Here is a 22,097-nt window from a genome sequence, read left to right on the forward strand (position 1 = left end):
ACAATGTCATGTAAATATACTTCATACATATTTACACTCTGCTGTCATGTCGTGCAGCATCTGCTGATTTCTTATATGCCAAGATACACTGTTAATGTCTACCGCAGCTTGTTGATATTTTCCCAACCGTTTTGGGATCCATTGTCTGAGCTCATAGGGATCAATATGCTGTTGAGTCACTCTATTCCATATCTACCTCTCCTATTATCCTGCAGCTCCCTGTGGTTTATCCCGGTATTCCATAACCAGTCTAAGCCCGGTATGCTGTACTGTACAAATGGTATAGCTTCTAAAAAATGACACCAAGGCCTGACATAACCGTTTCCAAATGAGCGATTACATGTCAGCGCTGTGCAACGTTGATGTGCCTCCAAGTGTTGTCTGCGAGGCGCTGTGGTTCAGTCCTCTGGAGGGGGAAGGCAGGGAAAGATTTCCCCATCAGCATGCCGTCATAATTGCCAGGTGAACATTAGCTTCTGCAGGCCTCTGTGCTTTTATAATAAGTGAAGAGTAACACAGGTCACCCTCCATGCATTCTGGCCCTCATTAGGAGTAAAAGGCTATTCACATATTTGTAGAGAAAAAATAAGGCTATTAGTTTGGACTGGTTACCCAGACTCACACACTGTCTGCAGACACACGAGGCAGGAGGAGCAACATACCACCACCTCTTTCTAGCCAGCCAGCACGGATTTTTTAATTGCTGTATTTCAGAGATATAGTCATCGAAACAAAAGTTTTCCCCACAACTCTTGACAAATCGTCTGACATGCATTTAGAAAATTGCAACTAACTTCTAAGAAAACAGTGGAGTGTGTAAAGACACTATATCTTATGCATATGTCTAGTTTTAATCAGTCTGAATGCCCCTAAAACTTTAAATCAAAGTGTTTTTTTTAAATAACAAATATTTTTGAATGAACAAAAACAACTATTCTTTCAAACAAACAAACATCATGCTATTTCAACACTCAAAATCTCAGCTAATTGGATTACTTGCCTCTTGATATTACATTGGACTGAGAGTGACCAAACGATCCACCAATGCCAATAGCTTCAAATAGCTAAAACCTGATTGGAGCAGAGAGAAAAATAGAAATCTGTTGTTAAAAAAATATATATACACCCAATGCTTTTACCTTAATGGAGTAATCTGTTGATTGCGTGTGAAAGATAATAGTTATCGTTAAGATTTCTTTCTTCAGTAATTGATTACTGTTCTCATATCAAATGTCAGTAAAGGGTAAAGATACCCATTGCTTCTAAAAGCAGTGTGTGCCCCCATAAAAATGTGTAAGTAGAAGATGTTCGCCATAGGAAGAGGAGGATGTTTAAATGAGTAAACATGTGTTCAAATGTGTGATCATGTTGGACCCAATCGTGGTAACGGAAAACAAAATATAAGGCCGTAATTTGATACAAAAGCAAAATGTGTGCAACAGACCTGGTTGCAAAATAAATGAATGTTTGTTTATTTTATTTTCAAGCCTAGTTTTTTCATGATTTATAAATTAAAATATACCATACACGAAACAACATCAGATCAGCATAAGGAACCCTTATACAAACCATTAATCAAAAACTCTCATCCCCACAGAAACACATTTGTAAGTCTGCTCCACACACAGACTGTGTCACTGACAGCTGAATACAAGAAAGCGGTTAGGGTCCGGTCATGTTCTTGTCACACACCAGGAGGCAGCTGATGTGTAACACGGTGCACTAAATTGAAATATATGCAGATTAGTTCTTATTTTCTAGCAGCTAAATTTGAAAGAGCAGTACATTTTATTTCTACAACTCGACGGCTTTTTCCACCACAAAACACCATCTTCCATCATCGCCATTACGTGTTTTGCACTTCTTGCACCAGCGCATGTCAAGCATCCGTTAGTCAATGATCAGAAATACTTTGATGATCTTCTGTAACCCATTTTATAAAAATAGCCCAACAGGCGGTCCGGGATGGGATTGATTTATTAATCTAATCAGACCAATGTAGGACACTAGATGCATTTGTCCTCCTCTCTGAATCAGCTTGGGTAGCACTTGAGGTCATCGTCGAGGAAGATTAGCCAATCACTTCAGACAATCTGCTGTAATTTTCCATCTTCATTTATAATCTCTACAATCAGAGGCAGAGCAGGGAAAACCGCCTCAGCTTTGATGGATTTGTCTTTTTATTTCCCCACACAAATGTACCACATCCTCCGAAAAATGTCTCTGTAATCTTATTTTGCTGATACAATATTGATTTTTTTGTATTTTAAACAAACAATCTTATCATGAAAGACATGAACTATGATTTTCTCCCCGCACAGATTAGGTCTTAACATGAGTCCCACTGGATGCTGAGGCACTAACAGGCTCTCATCCATGCTTGGCATATAATGTGAAGCCATGTGGTGGATGTGCAAGGCAGCAACTCCAAACCAGTGACTCGAAGAGGAACAACATTGGGTCAAAATATGGAAGCTCCAAAGACCATATGAGATTGTCAGCATCTTGTGGCAATCAAAAAACATTACAGCTGTTATTCAGCGACTAAAGGAGCAGCAGCGTTTAACCTTAACATCTGATACGATACAGCCGCAGTCATGTGAGATGAGGAATAATGACAGACACACATTATGTGTAAAAATCGAATGGAAGTAATGTTCTGGTGTATTCTTCTGTTTTGTATTTCCACAGCTTTTTAAGAGGGAACCTTATTTGTTGTCTCAGGTCAAAAATAGCACCAAAACAGGAGTGTTTTGTAGAAGAGCTCCTGGAGATTGATGATTGATTACTACACAATTACTGCTGAAAGCAGCAGGGCCCCTCCTCCTAATCACTGATTTTGTTGCTAAAAGGAGATTATCACAGAGGAAAAGCTTGTTTGAGGCACTTCCGCCTGCAGATCAATCAAAAATACTCAAGAGATTGCCAGCATAGATCAGACCTTTCTCGGCTCTGCACATTTAGCACAGGTGCTGTACATTACTCTGTTTGGGAGTATGCCTTGGATGGCATAAGATTTGACTCCTACTGAGATACTAGCCTCAAACCATATCTAATTAAAGCTGATTTTCAAAGCAGACGCTGTGGAACTTCAGGTCCCCTCAACAATTAAGCTCTGGATTTTTCCTCTGGTCCTGAGCAAGAAGAAAAGGCACATTCACAGGGTTGATTATTCCCCTTGCTTCCCCCCGGTCTGCCTCTACCTATTATTGGATTCACTTAGTTGATGGAACCCCATATGTTGAGCTGAAGGAGAGGGGCAGACCGGAGACACAGTGGAGAAATAGCATGGCAAATGTATACGTATCGTATTTGAAGTCCAGGCACGAAACTCTAAAGAGTTTTTTGTCATGATGGTCTAATGGAAACAGGTTAGAGAGACAATCACATAACCACCAGGGATGTTCTATTCCTGCTGCGATGTTCTTAAGAGCTGTACTGCATAGGAGCAACAGGGGGAAATGGGAACATTTGTTGAATACAACTGCAGGGTGTTTTCACATTTGCATGGGTGTTATTCCAAATGTCCTTTACGTGTTAACAGTAAAAAAATAAATAAAAGCATTTAACATTTGACTTGTTGCTTTCCAATCATTTAAAGGTTTAGAAGAAAACAATAATTGATTCCAATGTACATTATATGTTATGTTTATGAGCATATTCAAAGTGTTACCCATAGGCTTTTGTTTATACTAACTGACTGGCACTTACCAACTACAAATCAGTCAACACAAATCACCATCAAAGTCTTGTCATTAACATGGCTGTGTGCCTGCAGTGGTCCACTTTGCCAATGGACTGTGAGACAATATTGTCATATACCCCAGCCTTTAAATGAGCCGACTGGGCACAGAAATGTTCATTCTCATTCAAAACTACTTTCAGATTATCTTAATTTTCAGGGTTTCTGTCCCAATATAACAGTTACCCTGCTGCAGTGAACACTGACCATGCTCGGTCTTGTTTCTGTCAGTATTGAAAAGCAGCTCAGGACATTAACTAAATAATTGTACATAAGCAGTTGGAGGTTTTTGTATTTAACTTGAGTATTTCAGAGGGAAAAGTGCCTGTAACCCAACTAGATGTATGCGATAGCTGTAGTAGTTAGTAGTACTTTTCACAATAAAGTACATTTAAAAAAAACACATGGGAAGAGCATAAAATATAGTTACAAATGTTGTTGTGGCATAAAGCAACATTTTAAAATTCTATAGCCTTTTGCACCAGTTGATTCATAGTATCAGAGACACAGATTGAGGCCTAATAGGAAATAAAAGACAAGGCTACTCGCAATTCCAAAACCTGCAAACTTGGACTCAAAAAGGGACTTCCAGGAGTGAAAACATTTAAAATAAATTCCATCTACTTCGTTTCGTTTTGGAACTACAGAATTACAAGTACAGCACTGCAACGAAGCTACATACTGTAGGCTAGGTCTAATGACTGATGCCTGTATAAACATTCACTGCACTCTTAACTTTAAAACATAACATATCAAAATGTCCGCTTTCAATAACCCGCAAAAAACAATGAACTACGACTTAATGTTGTAATACACAACTTGATAATTTAGCAATCTACATGTGGTAGGACGGTGGTAGTTTCATACGACACACTCTTCATTTAGCTGGTAAAACTAACATAACAAACACATGTAAATCTTATATCTGCATTGTTACATTTACACGTTCATTATACATCTGTGTCATTATTTTCACACATGTTTTAACCACTTTTACTCACCTTGGAATACAGTAACACTGCAACCCTAGCCTCATTTTGTGGGCTCGGTCTTGAGTGAATCGTCGGCCGCTTCTGCGTCTCACCTGTAGGACCCCTGAGCTGCCCTAAGTGCCTGTGTGAGCTTTTCATTGTAACCAAATAAATATTATAGTTGCTATTGCGTGTGAAAACATACCAGAAGATTAAATAAATCAAATTCAACAAAATACAAAAGTGCCGACAGCAAAACAATACAGTTTCCATGTCAATTAAGATTCCAGTGTCAATATAGGCCCAACACCTGAGTAAGGTGAAACTAAACTATAGTTGCAGACAAATTGTCAAAAAAAATAATCATGTTCTATTTATTTTCTAAACACTATTCCTTAACCTCATGGGGTTAATTTATTAGGACTTAATAAAAGACAACTGCTAAGAGAAGACTTTCATACATACAATAGGTGTCTACAGACCCTATGATTTGGAGAAAAACAACACACATCATTTGAAACCAATAGTTTTAGAAATATTTGTAGTTGAACTGAATAAAATAGGGAATAATAGTCTCTGGGGACACAATATATTTGTACACATACAACTACTGTTTCTGAGCTTAAATGAGTCCATGTTTTATATGGCTACTGGCGTCTAGAATTGTGCAGCCTCTCTGGTGGGAAGCTCTGGATGTGTTGAACCTTTGAGAGCCACAGTGACCCACAGTAAGCCACAGATAAGGTCTCCATTAGGGCTGTTATTTTAAAGCATCTCACCCGTTAATGGACTCCCCTGGCCCAGCTGCAGACCCACTATCTTATCCTCCCAGGCCCAGTTAACAAGCCTGGGTTTGGCTTCCTACAGGTGTGAGACAGGGCCCCTGCTGAGAGTGTGGCGAGACACTCGTGTGTTGTCGGCTCCACAGCAACTATTAATATACCTCTGCAATGGCTACCTTGGTGAGCATTACAAACGTTTATTGAAAAGCATTAGTGAGGTGGCAAAAAAACAGAAAACAATGAACACTTTATATAATGAGAGTTATTATGATAATAACACCTCTCTGTTGTGAAGAAAATGCTTCTATATATTTATTTATATTTACCATAAACCAAACAAATGACATAATATTATATTATATTATATAGTAATACATAATTAATGTAATTAAGTAATTCATGTAGTGTTTATATTTGATTAAATATTAAAGTCGTCATTTTAAGAAACAAGTTAGCTCTGCTTAAAGACCGGAATGTGTTGTTTTCACACTTGGTTTTAGTACAGGTTAGACAACAAAAATATAACCTTTGCAATGTCAATTCTTTCACAGCATGGATTTTAACAGAGGAAAGGTGTTACAGCTGTTGCCCATCTTTATGCTTAACTAAGCTAATCAGTTGTGGCTTGTAATTTGACATTTTAGGTAGTAGGCCTACAGACATGTTAGTTCCCGGCAAGAATGTTTTTTCTCTAAATGTCAAAATGTGCCTTCAATCAATCATCCATGGAGAGAAATTAATCAACACATAAAGTCATTTACCAAGCAAAAATAACAAATATTAGTATTTATATATAATATTTTTGGCCTTTATTATTTGTTAAATATTAGGGTTTTGGACTTTTTAGTTTAGAGAAGGTTGTCAACCCTTCATGTCCTTCACGTGAATTACCAATATGCGTGGTGCCTTAGGCTTGCATTGGGACAAGCAGGCTTTTCCCTCAATTTAAATGTCCACTTCATTAACAATACTCAACAACAAATTATAGTATTACTACTATTAAGGTCAACCATGGAGGAGAGGCTGCAATTAACAACCTATAAAAAACCCCACACTCAAAACTGGTAATGAGATGTACGGGGTCTTAAAAGCATCAAGAACAAGTTTTATTAAACAACTCATGTATTTAGCGAGACGTGCTTGCTTGAAACTGATATTAATGCAAAAATCTATGTTAAAGAGGACCTATCGTGCTATATTGGAATAATATATTGTAGGGCCATACCTATATAAAACATGTCTGTGAAGTTTTTTTTTCAAAATACCAAACAGATCATGCATTTTAGCCATGCCTCATTTTGCTCTATTTGCCCTTTTCCAGCCCTGTTTTTGCAAGGGCTGATTCTGTGAGAAGTATTCTTCGCTGCTTTTGTGGCAGACTACAGCGCCACTTACAGGCCTGGCATATGTACTACAGCGTCTCCAGCGCTTTCGAGCGGCAATGGCCGTGGCCCAACCCCCCATTCCCCTGATAGGTGGAGAGTTGCCCATAGGCGGAGCTTCCCGTTTCTGACGTCAGAACAATTTCAAATCTGTATCAGCTCCGTTGCAGCCCCGTTTTTAGAGATTTGGGTATGGAGGAAAAGAGAGAGGGTTGTGTTTTCTGTGAGTTCCCTGACACACCGGGGACACATATTCATGTATAAAAGACGTACAAAAGTGCATTTTGCATGATAGGTCCCCTTTAAGTATTTTTTTACAAAAAGGCAAAATGTACAAACAGGTAACATCACTTTGCAACCAGTACATTGAAACAATACAGTCCTATTTTAACACCATGCACTTTGAGATAATGAAAAACAATAAATGTATCCGTGTAATATGAAAGAGTTGATTGAATTTTAGTCTGGATGCCAAGCAGGTACTTGGCAAAGACTCAGTATTCGAACAGCATTGATAGTATTTCCCCATTAGTTGATCCCTCATGTCCGTTTGCCTGACGCCCTTCAGGTGGTCTGAGAATTTGGCTTTGTTAGTCCGACGATTATTTCCAAGACACACCGCAATTTCGATAGGTAAGCACCGTTTTTTATTACCATACTCCAAATAAAGCACAGCAATACCTTGTGATCTTTAAACCATTCAATTTTGTTTTTCTCAGAGTGTTCAAGTTTAACCGCATCTTAGAAAAATAATTGGTTCTGTATGTACAACAACAACAACAATGGTGATAGAAACATGTTAACAGTATTATACAATAGCATTTGTTGCCTGATCCTTATCAAAAATGTAGTGAAAAACTACATTTGCACATTTTAAACGTTTTGACTATACTGTTACTAAATTATTGATCGAGCATTAATATGAAGGTGACGTATTCATGAGGTATGACAGTTATTTCATATCAATTTCCATGTTTTTGCTAGAAATTAAGAAAAATATTTGACATTCTTTTTGTTTAATCACCAAAGTAAATCAAATGTTTTCTGAAACAAATGATCCAATAACTGAAACAGCTTTCTAAAGGCACACGCAACTATCCTGCTCCAAGACATCATGATTCCTCAGGATTTTGGTAGCAGGAATCTGAAAACTTCAGTAATGACATTCTCAGATAGCTGTGATAACACAGAACCGTTACAGTGTTTCAGAACTCAGTCGTTACCATTTAGGGGAAATTTACATTCAGTCAAAAAACAATTATGTATATTCTACTCATAGCAGAGTCTCTAATACTGTACTCTTAATTACTTTACTTCGAACAGACCCAAAGTGCTGCTTCACATCTTCATATTGTGGTTCCCGTTTCACTTAAATTGAACCTTTTGATTAATCTGGGAGGATGTTATAGCTACACTCTTGTGTTGCATTCTCTTAAATTTAAGACGGTTTAAAAATAATTAGCTTAATAATTTTTTTAATCTTAAGAGATTCACCTAAGGTATTTTTATCTGACTCTTACTGTCTGTTTTACACTATGTTGCCAGAATACCAAAGGAAAATGTTATGTAATGTAATGAAAAAAAGGTTTTTCCTATCTTATAATAACACCAAAAAAGGCTCCGATATTAGCTAATCACCCATATGTTATTATCCGCCTATATGACAGCTTATAAGAGGAAATCGGGGTAAGAAATTCAAAAGATATGTTTGAGGTATTTTAGTAATGCGCACTAGAGAGCACTGATAAGTAAACCTTGTTTGTTTTGTAGATAACCTAATTTAAGGATGCTGAAAAAACGTTTTTTTTCATTAGTTTAAAGTCAAACTAAAATAATACTGTTTTTAAATGTATCCTTTGTGTTTGTTTGACTTTAAACTTCTTTGAAAAAACCAATTATGAAGTTCCTCACAGCCATGGACGCTGAAGGTGTGATACCGGCCCTCAAATGTCAGTGCCCAGCTGTCGTGGGACACGCCCGTCCAGAGCCTGCAAGCTACACAATGTTTCTACAAATGTATGTCCCCAGAATATTTACCTCTTTTTATAAAATGAAAAAATATACACAAAAGCTGTAGTATCCTTATATAGTTATATGATGTAATGTCCTTGCATCACGATGAGAATTCAAATTTCAGCTCGACTTTAAAACCAAATATTAATGCACAACAGCATTATTGGATTCTTTAACCCTCAAATATCAAGATAGGTTTCAACTCCTCAAATCCAGTATTGGTCCCGGCTCTATAAACAACATCACGTTCTGTTATTGAATGTACCTCAGACACTGATATGAAGAGAGAATGAGCAGCAGTCATGGAAACAGTCTTGAACAAAGCACAAGGAAGGTCATTTCATTTACAGTGCATCACAGAGACGTGCCTTGCTAGATTCTTGTTTTAAATGCTCTTCTATTTTTGTTTTGGTCCAACAGCTAAGCTAAGTCTGAGCAGCACAGTGGACCCAAGGCTAGCAGCTGTCTGACACAGTGTGAGTGCTTTGACGCAAATGTTCTCCATGCACAGACCTCACACAGCTTTTCTCCGGGCTCGGACCTGATGAGGTCCCCAAAGTCGTGGCTCGTCATGTCGCCTTACCGGCAGGTGCAGCTTCTCTGACATTTGCGGCTAGCTGTGAAAGGAAACGCCCCCATAATGGAAGATAAGCCGCTGATGCCTGGATCTCTGTATTTGTTTATACAGGAAGAGGCGTATGTTGTGCTGTGGTAGGAGCCACCTGGCGGGGGTGAGGAGAGCCATGGCTGGTTAGGATAAGGACAGAGTGGCGGGGGAGGAAGGTGAGACAGGGGTCAGACACTCAGGGTCATGTTTCGGAGCAGCCACTGCTGAGAGCGGCTGCCGTTGCAGTCTTTCAGGGTGGGGACCATCTTGTCCTCCTCTGACGGCATGTCCAAACACTGGTTGCTGTTCACGTGCAGCAGGGTGAGTTGCTGGAGAGGGAAAGAGGGAGATGTGTCAACACGTTAGCGTAGATACATAAACATTTTTCTGTCCTTTCCCCTCAACCTGGAGAAGGTGGAAACTGCCTGGATGTTTAAGAGGAACCTTCTAAAGACACACTTCCAAATATTGATTTGTCGTATTTTACAAAAACATTATTTTACCCAAGCAAATGGTCTGAGCTTCTTACACTCTAGGACTGCAGCTGGGGCAAGAAAAAAACCATAGGCACAATAAGAGAGCAGGATGTTCTGGTCGAGTTAAAGTGAGAGTCGTGCCCATTGTTCAACACAACATGCACTGAGGCTGCTCGGAGAATTGGAGCTCCTGTCAGTTGTGAGGCTGTGTCACAGCCACTTTACAGGAAAGATTTCTCTGTGAATCACTGTTGAGCATCAGAAAATGTCAAAAAAGGCACTAGCCGCAGAGACTATGCATTACTTCATGTTTTGGACATGATGGATATGTCAAATGCGTTGTAGTAAAATGGCATAGCAGTTTCCTGTAGATTTTGGCTTGGCGTGTTAGTTTGGAGTTGGCAGGTTAAATGTTGGATAAAAAGCAAGCAGAGATTGGACTCAGGGGGGCAGTCAGTGTGTGAGACAGAAGACTACAGTAGGAGGAGGCCTATGTCCAAGTAGCTTAAAATATTAGCCACAACACTAATTTATAGATATGTTCTATTATTATTATTAACTCTGCAACAACTTATGCGTTGGCCACTTTGAGGCAGCACTAATATTTATTTTAAGTCGATGACAAACAATTTAGCAAAGAGATGAAAGACACTATAATTCTCTACAGAGGTGAAGTGAAGCACAGCCTAGGGTGCTTTTAAGCATTCTGATCATGAAAACAACCAACATAATTTACTTTGTTATGTGCTTCTGTGGGAAACAAAAAGTTATTAAAAGTGACACCATTATTGGTAAAAGTAATAATGTCAGATTAGGTACATTTGGAAATTGCTAGTATTTGTAGTTATTACCAAACAGAAAGTATGGGCAGGCATAAGGCAAGATACATTGTTCATTTACCTGTATAAAAGTTTAAAATTAGATAACAATCAAAACAGGCACCCTTTAACACTCAATATAATATATATTTTCTTTATGTCATTAATAACACCTCTGGATGATCGACAGATAAACTCATTGTCTTATTGTTAGAGCAATATTACTAATAATTAAAAATGTTGGGACTATCTTTTGAGGGATAGATGTATATTCAAATGCTCATGACCTCAAGCACTACTGATATTCTTGGAGTTTCCTCAGCCAACCTCCCAAATGTATCTCCTGCTCCACTCCCCATTTTGCCCTCTCTTTTTAATCAGTCCTGTCTTTTTACTTTTCTCTCATATAAACGAGAAAAGGCAGAACAAAGTGCTTTTAAAATGTCCACACTGGAAAAGCACACCTGTTGTGATTAGTTGAACAAAAGCACCACATTAGCAAGCATATAATACCCTCACTAACCACTGGAGGAGAGATCTCAATGGCCTTGATTAACCATTTATGTTCATTCCCTCCCAAGTAACACGCTTCCGCCATTTCGCTCCTTACTTGAGTCTTTTTTCCTCAACCTAATAGTTGCACGTGGAGAGGTATAGAAGCTAAGTTTGCATAGGAAAATTATGATGTAGCTGGTATTGGTAAGATTTACTTAAAAGTAAAATGTTAAGTGATACTAAGAACCCATTAAAGGAGGTGTCATGCTTTTCCGGTTATTACCCGTCCCCTTGTGTGTTATGAAGGTTTTTATGCAAGTAAACGGTGTGCAGAGTCAAAACCCTCAAAGTACACCCTGTAGCGAGTAAAACTCTAACACAGAAAATACCTCCCCAAAACGCCTCGTTGGAGATACGTCATTGTCCATTTGATTCTTCCGGGACGGCATGATGTCAACCCGTACCCGGAACTAAATGGACCAATCTGCGGAGCCGTTACATTACGTCCGCGGAGCCGTTACGTTAAGCCCCCGCTGATTGGTCCAAATTGACCAATCCACGGACTTCCTCACACACACATCTGTGTTCAGGGAGCAGGCAGCTCAGCTGATTTCTCCTCCCTGGCTGCAGGCTGATAACAGACAGTTGGGATAAAGACAAATTCTCTCTGCAGACCCATTCTCACAGCGTTTATCAACCTTTTTCTTACTCAATATCAAGCCACACTTATTGTTTTTACTTCGGATGTGAGTTTGTGTGTGCTCAGGATGAGTTTGGCTGTGTTTCGCTATGTATCCTAAACAAGGAAACAACACCTCCACGGAGCTCAGCGCGATTCACAACGTCCCGACCAATCAGAGGACACTGTGCTCACAGGGAGGGTGGGGGCTGGAGCTTTGGGAGCTACAACGAGCCGTTAAAGGCAGAGAGTGAAATTCAGTGAATACAAGTAGTTTACAGAGATGCTGTATGAGAAACCAATGTGAGTTTGGAAAAATGCACAGTATAAATCTATTTTAGTATACCTCAACAATGGAATTATGATCAGTGGAAATGGCCACGACACCTCTCCTTTAAGTGTTCATGTGAATGAAGGGATTCAGAAGAAATCTTGAAAAGAAAAAGAAATATCCTCAGTTCCACCAGTCTGCACCCAGTTATCTAGGGAGTCATATTCATACTAAGCAGCACAGCATTAAGTTAAATAAACACCCTACAAACATCCCTAAAAACATTGTGTTTTTGGCATTAAAACATGAGCACTGGCATGATTTATCTTGTGGTTGAATCATAATTCTTCATTAAAACAAGAGTGTACTTTGACTGTTGACAGAACATATTCAGACTAATGAGCACACAGAGACACTCAGCCCATGTTTGATCTTAAGCTATAAAACACAACCCTGCCTGGATACAAAGAAGTGCGCACACACACACAAACTACTCAAAGTCAGAGTCTTCATTCAGCAATTTCGGTACCGAGACCAGTGCCATACATCTGTACCACACACACACACACACACACACACACACACACACACACACACACACACACACACCACACACACACACACACACACACCACACACACACACACACACACACACCACACACACACACACACCACACACACACACACACACACACCACACACACACACACACACACACACCACACACACACACACACACACACACACACACACACACACACACACACACACACACACACACACACACACACACACACACACACACACACACACACACACACACACCACACACACACACACACACACACACACACACACACACACACACACACTCAAACAGAACAAGAACAAAGAGAGCAGGTGGTGATGGACCTTACACACCTGCCAAAAAAACGAACGAGTAAGAGAAAGGAAGCTCTTCACTACATACATTTTAAGTTTGTTAAGCAGCTTATTTTGAGGATAAGAAAAGAAAACCAGAAAAGATATCACTTCTTTTTTTTGCCAATTTGAAATCAATACGCAGTATAATTCTCTTTAAATGTGTATTCATACGGCATATGGAGGTATATCTAATCTATAAATCATAAGGAACTGGCTTAGGCAATAATGAGAAATCACATTTTTCTTTTATTCAAAGATCGAAAGCTACTCTATTGGCAGAGATGACAGAAGAGGAGTGTAACAGCAGAGGGTAGAAAAACCATTCCACATTAAATGAAAATACTAGAAATGGTGAGGTATTGTCCTTTGCTCATCATTATTTCATGCTTCCTTTGGGGCAAAGAAAGCTCCCGTCTCAGCCTCGCAGCAAACCTCTGCAAGTTGCTGAGTGTATGCACAGCTGAGACCGGCTAATTAAATGAGAACGCTTTCTAACCATAAGCCAAGGGTGAGGAACATCATCCTCTTTGTCACCAGGCAGCGCGGTGGACTCGCTGAAAGGCAGAATACATCCTGGTTGACGTGATCTTATGCGGAGGGCTGACCTGCTGTTTTTGTGGGAAATACAAAAAACAGCAGATACCTTTTTTGTCTCGAGTCAGAAAACAGTCTCACTCGCTCTAATGGTGCCCTGCTATTGTGTACGTGCTCTCCTCTGATGCTGGACATAGGACCTCGGAGTGAAAACAGCAAATCAGGCCATCTAACAGCAGGTCATTTTACTGCCGCAACTCTGACACACACCAGCAGCCATTGGAGCTCCTTACCCAATTTACCCTGCTTGCACACAAAAACTGTGGCATGCTACAGTGAAATTGCTCATTAGCTTTTTGAGAGATAGAGGACTCCGTACAGGACTCTGTACAGGACTCCGAGGCGCAAACACCATATAACAAAGAAAGCGAACTAGGATACAAAGACCGGAAAACTGCAACCCTGACACAGCCAGAAAATCGTCAGCCAAAACATTTTCCTTACAAAAGCATTTAAATAAGCAAGGCGAGTGGTGAAAAGCACCGATAATACGAATTCATTGGTTTTACAAATATGTACATGGCACACAGTGTATACAGCTGCTTCAGGCCAATAGGAGAGTGTCCCGAGAGGCCAGTGCCATGAAAGGCAGGTTCACAATGAAGGATCACTTCAAAAGAACTTGTAAACAATGGTGAGCCCATTTTAAATCAGCCCTGCCTGTAGATAATCAGCTAAAAATAAATCATGCCTCCATCTCAGGCATCATCCACCGAACGCTGGCAGGAAAGGGGGCAGCTGCTGGATTTTCACATCAAAATAAAATATTTATGTTGGAAAATAAATGTCAAATTAGATCTAATTTAGCATGAAAACTGGCTAAAGGTCCTCGTTGATAGCATCTTATACACAGAACCATCGTGATGGGACATCTGTCACTTATTGATGTGCCTCTGCCCCGGTCTTCATACGTTCCCCCTGAAAGGTCAGCGGTAAAAGCTACTTAAAACCATTTCCATGCACATTCTGACTAATACCTGAAAGATCAACAAGAGATCAGAACAACAAGCTCTGCATTCATCCGCCCTCACTGAAAAAAAACAAGAAACTAACAAATCCCATAAAAACGAAAACAACAATCAGCTACAAAGGTGACTATTAAACCGGAACAGGTCGAACTAATCTACTTCTAACAATGCTAATGACAAACTACATCACTACACGCGACTAAACGACCACCACTTGCCTAATTTTTACTAACCTGCTCACCTCAAGCCCTACAGTTAGAGAAAATAATCAGTGGGACTGAAGTAAAGGTGTTGAGCGACTTCCTGACGTGTGTAGTTATGGAGGATCCAGGCCTGTAAGGGACTGCCGTTACAGGACTCCACTGTGGGGCCGTAGGTGCCGTCCTCCAGGCGGCTGATGGTCAGACATGATTGGGTGATGATGTGGAGGAAGGTGTGCTTCTGCAGCAAGCCCGGAGTGATAGGGAGAGATGGTATTGAAGGTAAATCCAAGAGTCATGAATTATTGTTAAATCAATCCACCTGTTCCTCACTGCCCACTTTCAAGTTTATAACAGGTGATTTGTTCAAATAGAAAAGTTGTGTTGTTTATTTAAGGTGTTTGAATCCTGGACTGACGCAGTTTGATCATGGACCTGCATCAGGTGTAAAATTCACAGTATGAAACCATATATCTTCAATATATATGAATGACTGGTGACTCAGATATCAATACATCTGAGACAAATTAACCAGTGAATTAGCACATCAATAATTATAACTGGTGAAAAAAACTCATTTAAAATCTGAGAATTAATTTCAAATTCTGCACAGTACAGATATAAATAGATTGTGTTCAACTATAACAGATGTCAATGAACAGCAATGTTTGTTGTTTTGACATGACCCATTTAATATTCGGTTGAATAAAAAACAATGTATTTTTTGTTGTACGGATTTTGGCATATTGCTGGTTTCCTTTTAAGACATTTTTCTCAATGATTGATCTGGTAATGAGGTTACTTTTGGCTCAGATGTTTTGATATTTGCTCCTCCTTTTTGATTGGAGGATACAACTAATCAAGTGCTGCATTCAAGACTAAGGACACTCTGAAATGTCCAATGAAACAAATATGGACATCTCCACATAACCTTTAGATATGTACAACATGACAATGTAATAGAGTTGAATTTATACTGTCAATGCACAGAATACAAGTTTTATATTGTGAATTTGATGCCTGACAAAGATCAGTAATGATAACTTTATATCTCTACTAAACTCAGTGCTGCTCATAGTTTGCAGAAATTAAACTTGTTTCTACCCCACGTGATTACATTCTTCCTAGTTTAGATAACACTTTAGTGCAAAGGGTTACATTTTCGCAGAGGACGTGTCTTTGTGGGTGACACAACCTGACAGCTCTCCTTGGCAATACAGTATTGCCGGCAATAACAGTAAAACAACTTTCAATCTCTACTATGCTAATGTGAATGTTGCATGTATACGAAGGATAAACGGAAGGCCAGGATACATTTGTCAGATTATTCTATTTAACATTAAGGTATATTTATGTGTAAATAAAGGAGAGAGAACATAGCTCGATCCTGGCTGAAACAGCAGGGGAAAAAGAAAGAGGGCAGTCTGTCACAGTCGTGAATGAATAAAGCAGGACCATGGTAGAGACAGGTATTTCTATGAGAGTGAAACTGATGAGAAGATGAAATGTTAATGGTTCTGTAGTCACAAAGGCATCAGTCCCTGTCCATCACACTGGGGCTTAAAATAACCGAGGCCACTGACAGCGGTGAAACCCCAATGCTGTTCACAACAGAGACCAGTCCTCTTCGTTTATGAATTATTCAAGTTCTTCCATATTAAGAATGCTCCCAAAGAACAAAGTGTAATGAAGGGATTTCTCAGAGGGTTTGTTCAGTGCTGGGTGGAAAGGCCTCCGGGCCTCCTCACCTTGTCACAACTACATGTCAGCTATAGTACATCTCAATCACTGATAAATGGCCCTGTATTCAGCTCACTCTTCTCCAACCATCGCCTTGTGCTTCAGTAGAGGAAACATGAATTGTTCATATAAAAGTTGCTTTTTGTGATGTACAATCCATAATGGACTATGAGTTATGAGTCAACAAGGGGAGTATTTTAGTCCTTCTTTGAGATCCACATTTTTCTTTTTTATATTTAAGAGCCTTCAAAATTGACTCTACATTTCATAATGAATGTATCCATAACCAGGAATATAAGGTAAAAATTAATCTGCTGTTTAATATACAGAATTTGTCACTTGTTGGATGTGTATGTTTTGTTTAAGTGTATCTTACAGGCCATAGGTCTGTTATGTAACACATATATCAGGATAAAGGTTTGTTATTCTACCTGGCAGGTGTTTTATTATTCTTCCCATCTCATTTACTTGAATTAGGGTTGATTTAATGGCAGCAATATCTCTATGTATAATGCAATTCAGTCGAACAGCAAATGCTCCACTCCATAATGTCGAGTCTTAACAAAAACTAAACATCATATATTTTTATATCGTATCAGACTGCATTCTTTACAGGAGGGGTGTTGTGATGGGTTGAAAATAGAATTCATTTTAAAGAACAAATAGAAATCAAACATCCTTTAAATTAAAGATTCAACCTCCCCTTTCTGCCAAAAATAATAAACCATAAATCCTCTACTCTAAAAACCACCAACACAGAAATATGGGATAAATCACAACACTGGAAGCACAGCACTCAAACTACGGGGCAATATTCAGGAACGATGACTTGAACAGCTTACCTCAAAATCATATTCCCACTTGCCAACATACTAAGTGAGAGGAGAGAACATGAGAGCATAGACTCAGCAGCTGGGGTTGACAACTGCTAAAAAACTGACATACAGCGCCATCTGGTGGAAGCAAATGTATATTGCTTCTCCCACTTTGCACTACCAAAACCCTCACGATGACATAGGCAAAACAAAATCATTCAGCATTTCCTCCAAGTCCTTTTTCGAAACATCAGTCAATAGGAACCAAAGAATGCCCCCCTGCCTGGTTATGGCATTATTTGGCTGCTGACGGGAATATGAGTCCTACCTCGGCATCGTACTCGAACATCTGATTGCCCTTCATGTGGTGACACTTGAGCATGACGACGGGTCCATTGAGGCGGGATACATCCAAACAAAGATCGTCTGTCCTTATTTCTTTATCCGCCGTGTAAGAGAACACCTGAAAAACAAGAGGCCTCTGTCAGAAGAGGAAGAATCAACGTCATCACTAGGCTTTCTAGAAATGTATATGATCATTGTGTCTTTGATCAAGGGATATTTGAGTGATTTGCACATATTTCTTTGTGATTTTATTTGGATTTAGAGCCTTTGTTGTGCCAAACCTGATTTAGATTGTGTCCTGTACAAAAAGAGTGCAGTTTCAGTGATGTATACTCATGTAGTGTCTCAGTTATTCAGAATAGCCCATAACAAGAGTTGCAAGCAAAGAGGGAACACTGTTCAGACGAGAGTACAATTAAATACTTGGCACAAACCATCCTCAAATGCCAAAGACTTCACAATGACCGACAGCAGTGAACCAAATCAACAAAGGACTAAAGAAACACGAAAGAGAAACTTGGCAAACATCCCAACTTGAATTGTATGGAAAATCTGTGGATTGACTTGAAAGTTGGCAATTCACACACACTTTGCCTCCAGTGTGATTGAGCTCAAGCTTTGGAGCAAAGACAAAATCCCAAAGCTCATGTTTCCAGGATAAAGCAGTATCAAAGGCTTGGCTTTTTCAATGTTAATCCAAAAGAGATTAATCCTACATTCCACTAAGAACAATTCCCCTTTAGGCACATTCCCAGTTATTGTTCATAGGACAATGTTTGTGTTGTTGTACAAACAGTGTTGTAAGACTACAAACAATACATATGTTTGCTTTAATATATGCCTTCACTCACCTGGTTTCCACCCATGCCATGACAGTTGAAAAAGCCAACTTTCTCGTTCTCCTTTCTTCCCATGTTGTCCACACACTGGTTGGTCTCAACATTTCTGATCTACAGGAAGGATTAGAAAAAAAGGATTAAAAGCTCTCTAATGTGAAGTTAACTTTCTATGTCTAGTCCGTGTCTTTAATTTCATACTTATTAGCAACCTAACCAAACAGAAGCCAGTCGAGGCCTGCTTAATATTTCTCATTAAAAATTAATAATCTTTTCTACACCCCTATTCTTTTGTGAGTGTTCATTAATGTCCTGTGGTTTATTGCTACCGTTTCAGTTTTAGTTCTTGGTTAAAGCTTTACTTTTTTAGGTTTTGATATGCAAAGACGGCAGACATTTTCTGATTCAGATACGTAATGAACAGTATGTGAGGCTTGTCTTTTTGTATGTATCGTTGTAAAATTAATGTCTTTGGATTTTAGTTTGACAAGTGAGACATTTGAAGAAAGCCGTCTTAGGCTCCAAGAAATCATAGCTGGCATTTTCTATCCTTTTTTTAACATTTTTTCTAGGCAAAATTATACCATAATAATGAAATGTTTGTTAGTAGAAGCGTCAAATCCTCAATATAATTGATATTGTGTCACCAAGTTATCCAAATTCTACTTTCTATTGTCTTTCATTGCTGACATGCAGAAGTGAACTCACTGACTTTACAGTCCACTCAGCTTCCTAATGAAGTCATACATTCTAAGGCTGAGCTGGCTCTATATGTTGCCTGAGCGTCTTATTATAGCTGTCGTGCAGGAACAGGACGGCGTTCATAATTAAGTGATATAAAACCTAATGGTTCCGGCTGTTAAAGAAAGGCTGACTGTGTTATGGAGGAAGAGAAATCAGCTGGGAGAAGTTAGAGGAAGACGGGAGCTGAGGAGCTGCAGTGGCTAAAGCGAGAGAGGGAGAATCAAGTCGTACTGCAGAGCAGCACCGATGGAAAATCCCCTCATCCTCAGCTGTATGAATGTTGGAGGATTACAGGCTCATTTCACCATGAGTTCTTCCACTGACATTACTTTTAAATGGCTCCCACCTATTGTACAGACAGCGCACTGCATGTCAGCGCTGACTTTACCCCATGCTGCACTGCTGCTCCCACGGAGCCGTGGGCATCGAGAGGCAAATCCAGGCCACTTAAAAACTTTTCTGTGTGAGGGGGAACTAACGATTAGAAAGGAACTCAAACTTTCAATATCTTCAAAACAATTAACCATGAATGAAAGCTTAGCTGCAAATTATCGCAGTTCCCACAATCCCCTTTCTCATTTGTAAAAAAACAACTATGTTTCATCTTTGCTTATTAGAGTAATGCAATTATTATCTGTTTTCAGGTTCTAGAAGAAAAAGAAAAATATTTTCACACATTTTCTGGTTATATCACTGTTTGAGAGAGATTCTGACTCATATTTGGTTTTAATAATTAATTTTGGTTCACCCAGCACAACACCAAACTGTGCCATGAGACTATAAAATGTATACATGAGCCTTATCTCAGCTACCCAGCATTCATAGCAACAACTGTGTATGTGGCTGGGATCAATACTGCCAGCACGAACATCCCCCTGTTTGTTTATCCTAGGCATTCAATACGAACAGCTGGGGATGTTTGTTTTTATCTTGTTTGGTTCAGCCTTTTGCTGGATCCAGAGATTTTCTGATACATCTCACAGCAATATTGTCTTTCTGAAAGCGCAACCCTGGAGCGACAAGGACACATCTGACTGAATGCAGAGGGAGGCAGTCTGCATCTGATGCATTCATGGAGATCAGAGTACAAGGGAGCTCATACTTCACCAAGTGAGTAGTATCTCCTCGGGATCTGGGAGTCTGGGTAGATGTTCTCTAGATACCAGGAAAACGGTTTGCACTTCAAGGCCTCGCGAAGGTCTCTGCGGGAGGAAACGTCTCCGTAGTCCACACGCATCACGCCTGCAGACAAAATGCCAAGACAAGGATTCAAATATATGCAATACTGAACATCATTAACCAGCGTTAACCTTAGTATTTACGTGTTTTGTCACGATTATAATTCTGAAAGAGAAAAATAATCCCGTTTTCTTGCACCACCTCGACTAAACACCAGAGGGACCCTTTATTAAAACCTTGCAAACGTACCTGAAAATACTGGCTGTGTGGGTGGACATGGCAGCATTTTCTACTGAGTAACACATCACAACCTACAGTAATTGCTGCTAAGAGGGCTTGTGAGGAAGTCAAACCCTATTTATACACCATTTTTCTAAAAGCACGTTCTTCAGATATGCAGAAAAAATGCAATTGTGGAATACTGTCTGTCATGATGTATGCAAAAATGAAGATTGCATTATGCGTCAGCCCTGATACAACAGAAGACTAAATAATGATTAGGTTACAAACACATTAAGCAGATGGTTTCTCCCCAGAGTGCTTCTTGAGGACTCATAGCTTGCATGTAGACAGACACGGATGGTTATTTATCATGAAAGAGTGTGATTGCGATATGACAGAACACGATAGTAAACAACAACCGTCATGTTAAGACTTACAGTTTGTTTATCCGTCAAACAGGAGCCTGACAATGCAAACAGCACCTTCTGTCACACTAACAAGGTGTTCCACTTTAATCTGGGAAATAGACATTTCAAGGCGGCAGATAAAAGCGAAAACCTGAAGGCCACTCTTCCTCCCCTGCCTCTCAATTTATTCTCTGTGTAGGGTCTGAACCTCACATGTTGCAGATGATGAATAGCCTCTCTGATCTTTAAATCACCAGTGCCGAGGAGGGAGATGCACTTTTAATAGAAGCGCTAAATTTGCCACTCCCAAACTCAGCCTGAGCAACATACTGTGTTCCTCTGTGCCAATAAGGGAGGTCTGGCAGCAGCGTGGCCCAGATCATTCTCCCTAATGTCCTGGAGGAACAGACGGTCATTGTGGGGCCACAACAAGCGGAAAGACTCATCCATCACAACCTCTCTCTCTCTGCACACCTGACTGTAGGAGAGTCCAGCGACTGTGTGGAGGAGGAAGTCACAGTTTGAGCTATCAGATCGGCAGATTATAGATGATCCCTTATAGGTTGTCTGGCATCTCAAACTCTTGACCAGAGATTTCCGGGACACCGCAAGCTCCTAAAGGGTAATCACATTACTAAGTCGACAGATGGAAGGGTACTCATCTTTTAATCTGCACCCTCCTATTGTTCTGGTTGGATATGTGAGAGAGAAGTCTGTGTTGGATAGGAGAGCCTCTATGACAAACTCCAGTTTAGAGGAGCACTCAAAAATGTGTCAGAAGGAGGAATTAATTCATCTTATTTTGGATAGGACAAAAGCAGCAATAAACTCAATGTGAGCCAGAGTAAAAGGAGACCTATAAATTCTTAAATGAGCCAGATAAAA

The 22,097-nt window shown here is 39.7% G+C and overlaps 1 protein-coding gene across 2 annotated transcripts in view; it reads right to left on the reverse strand.

The window, feature by feature from the left end:
• Positions 1-7,158: 7,158 nt before the first annotated feature.
• Positions 7,159-22,097, reverse strand: part of galnt13 (UDP-N-acetyl-alpha-D-galactosamine:polypeptide N-acetylgalactosaminyltransferase 13) — a 32,036-nt gene continuing 17,097 nt past the window's right edge. The window contains exons 9-12 of one of the 2 annotated variants that reach the window (XM_034134146.1): positions 20,507-20,646; positions 18,676-18,774; positions 17,808-17,942; positions 7,159-9,826 (exon numbers count right to left, since the gene is read on the reverse strand). In XM_034134146.1, coding sequence (XP_033990037.1) covers positions 9,686-9,826; positions 17,808-17,942; positions 18,676-18,774; positions 20,507-20,646 — 515 coding nt within the window. In that variant the 3' untranslated portion in view covers positions 7,159-9,685. Of the gene's footprint in view, positions 9,827-14,979; positions 15,163-17,807; positions 17,943-18,675; positions 18,775-20,506; positions 20,647-22,097 lie in introns of those variants that run through there. The other variant, XM_034134145.1, reaches the window with a different exon arrangement.

The sequence above is a fragment of the Trematomus bernacchii genome, unplaced genomic scaffold, assembly GCF_902827165.1.
Source record: "Trematomus bernacchii unplaced genomic scaffold, fTreBer1.1, whole genome shotgun sequence".
NCBI classification, from domain to species: Eukaryota; Metazoa; Chordata; class Actinopteri; order Perciformes; family Nototheniidae; genus Trematomus; species Trematomus bernacchii.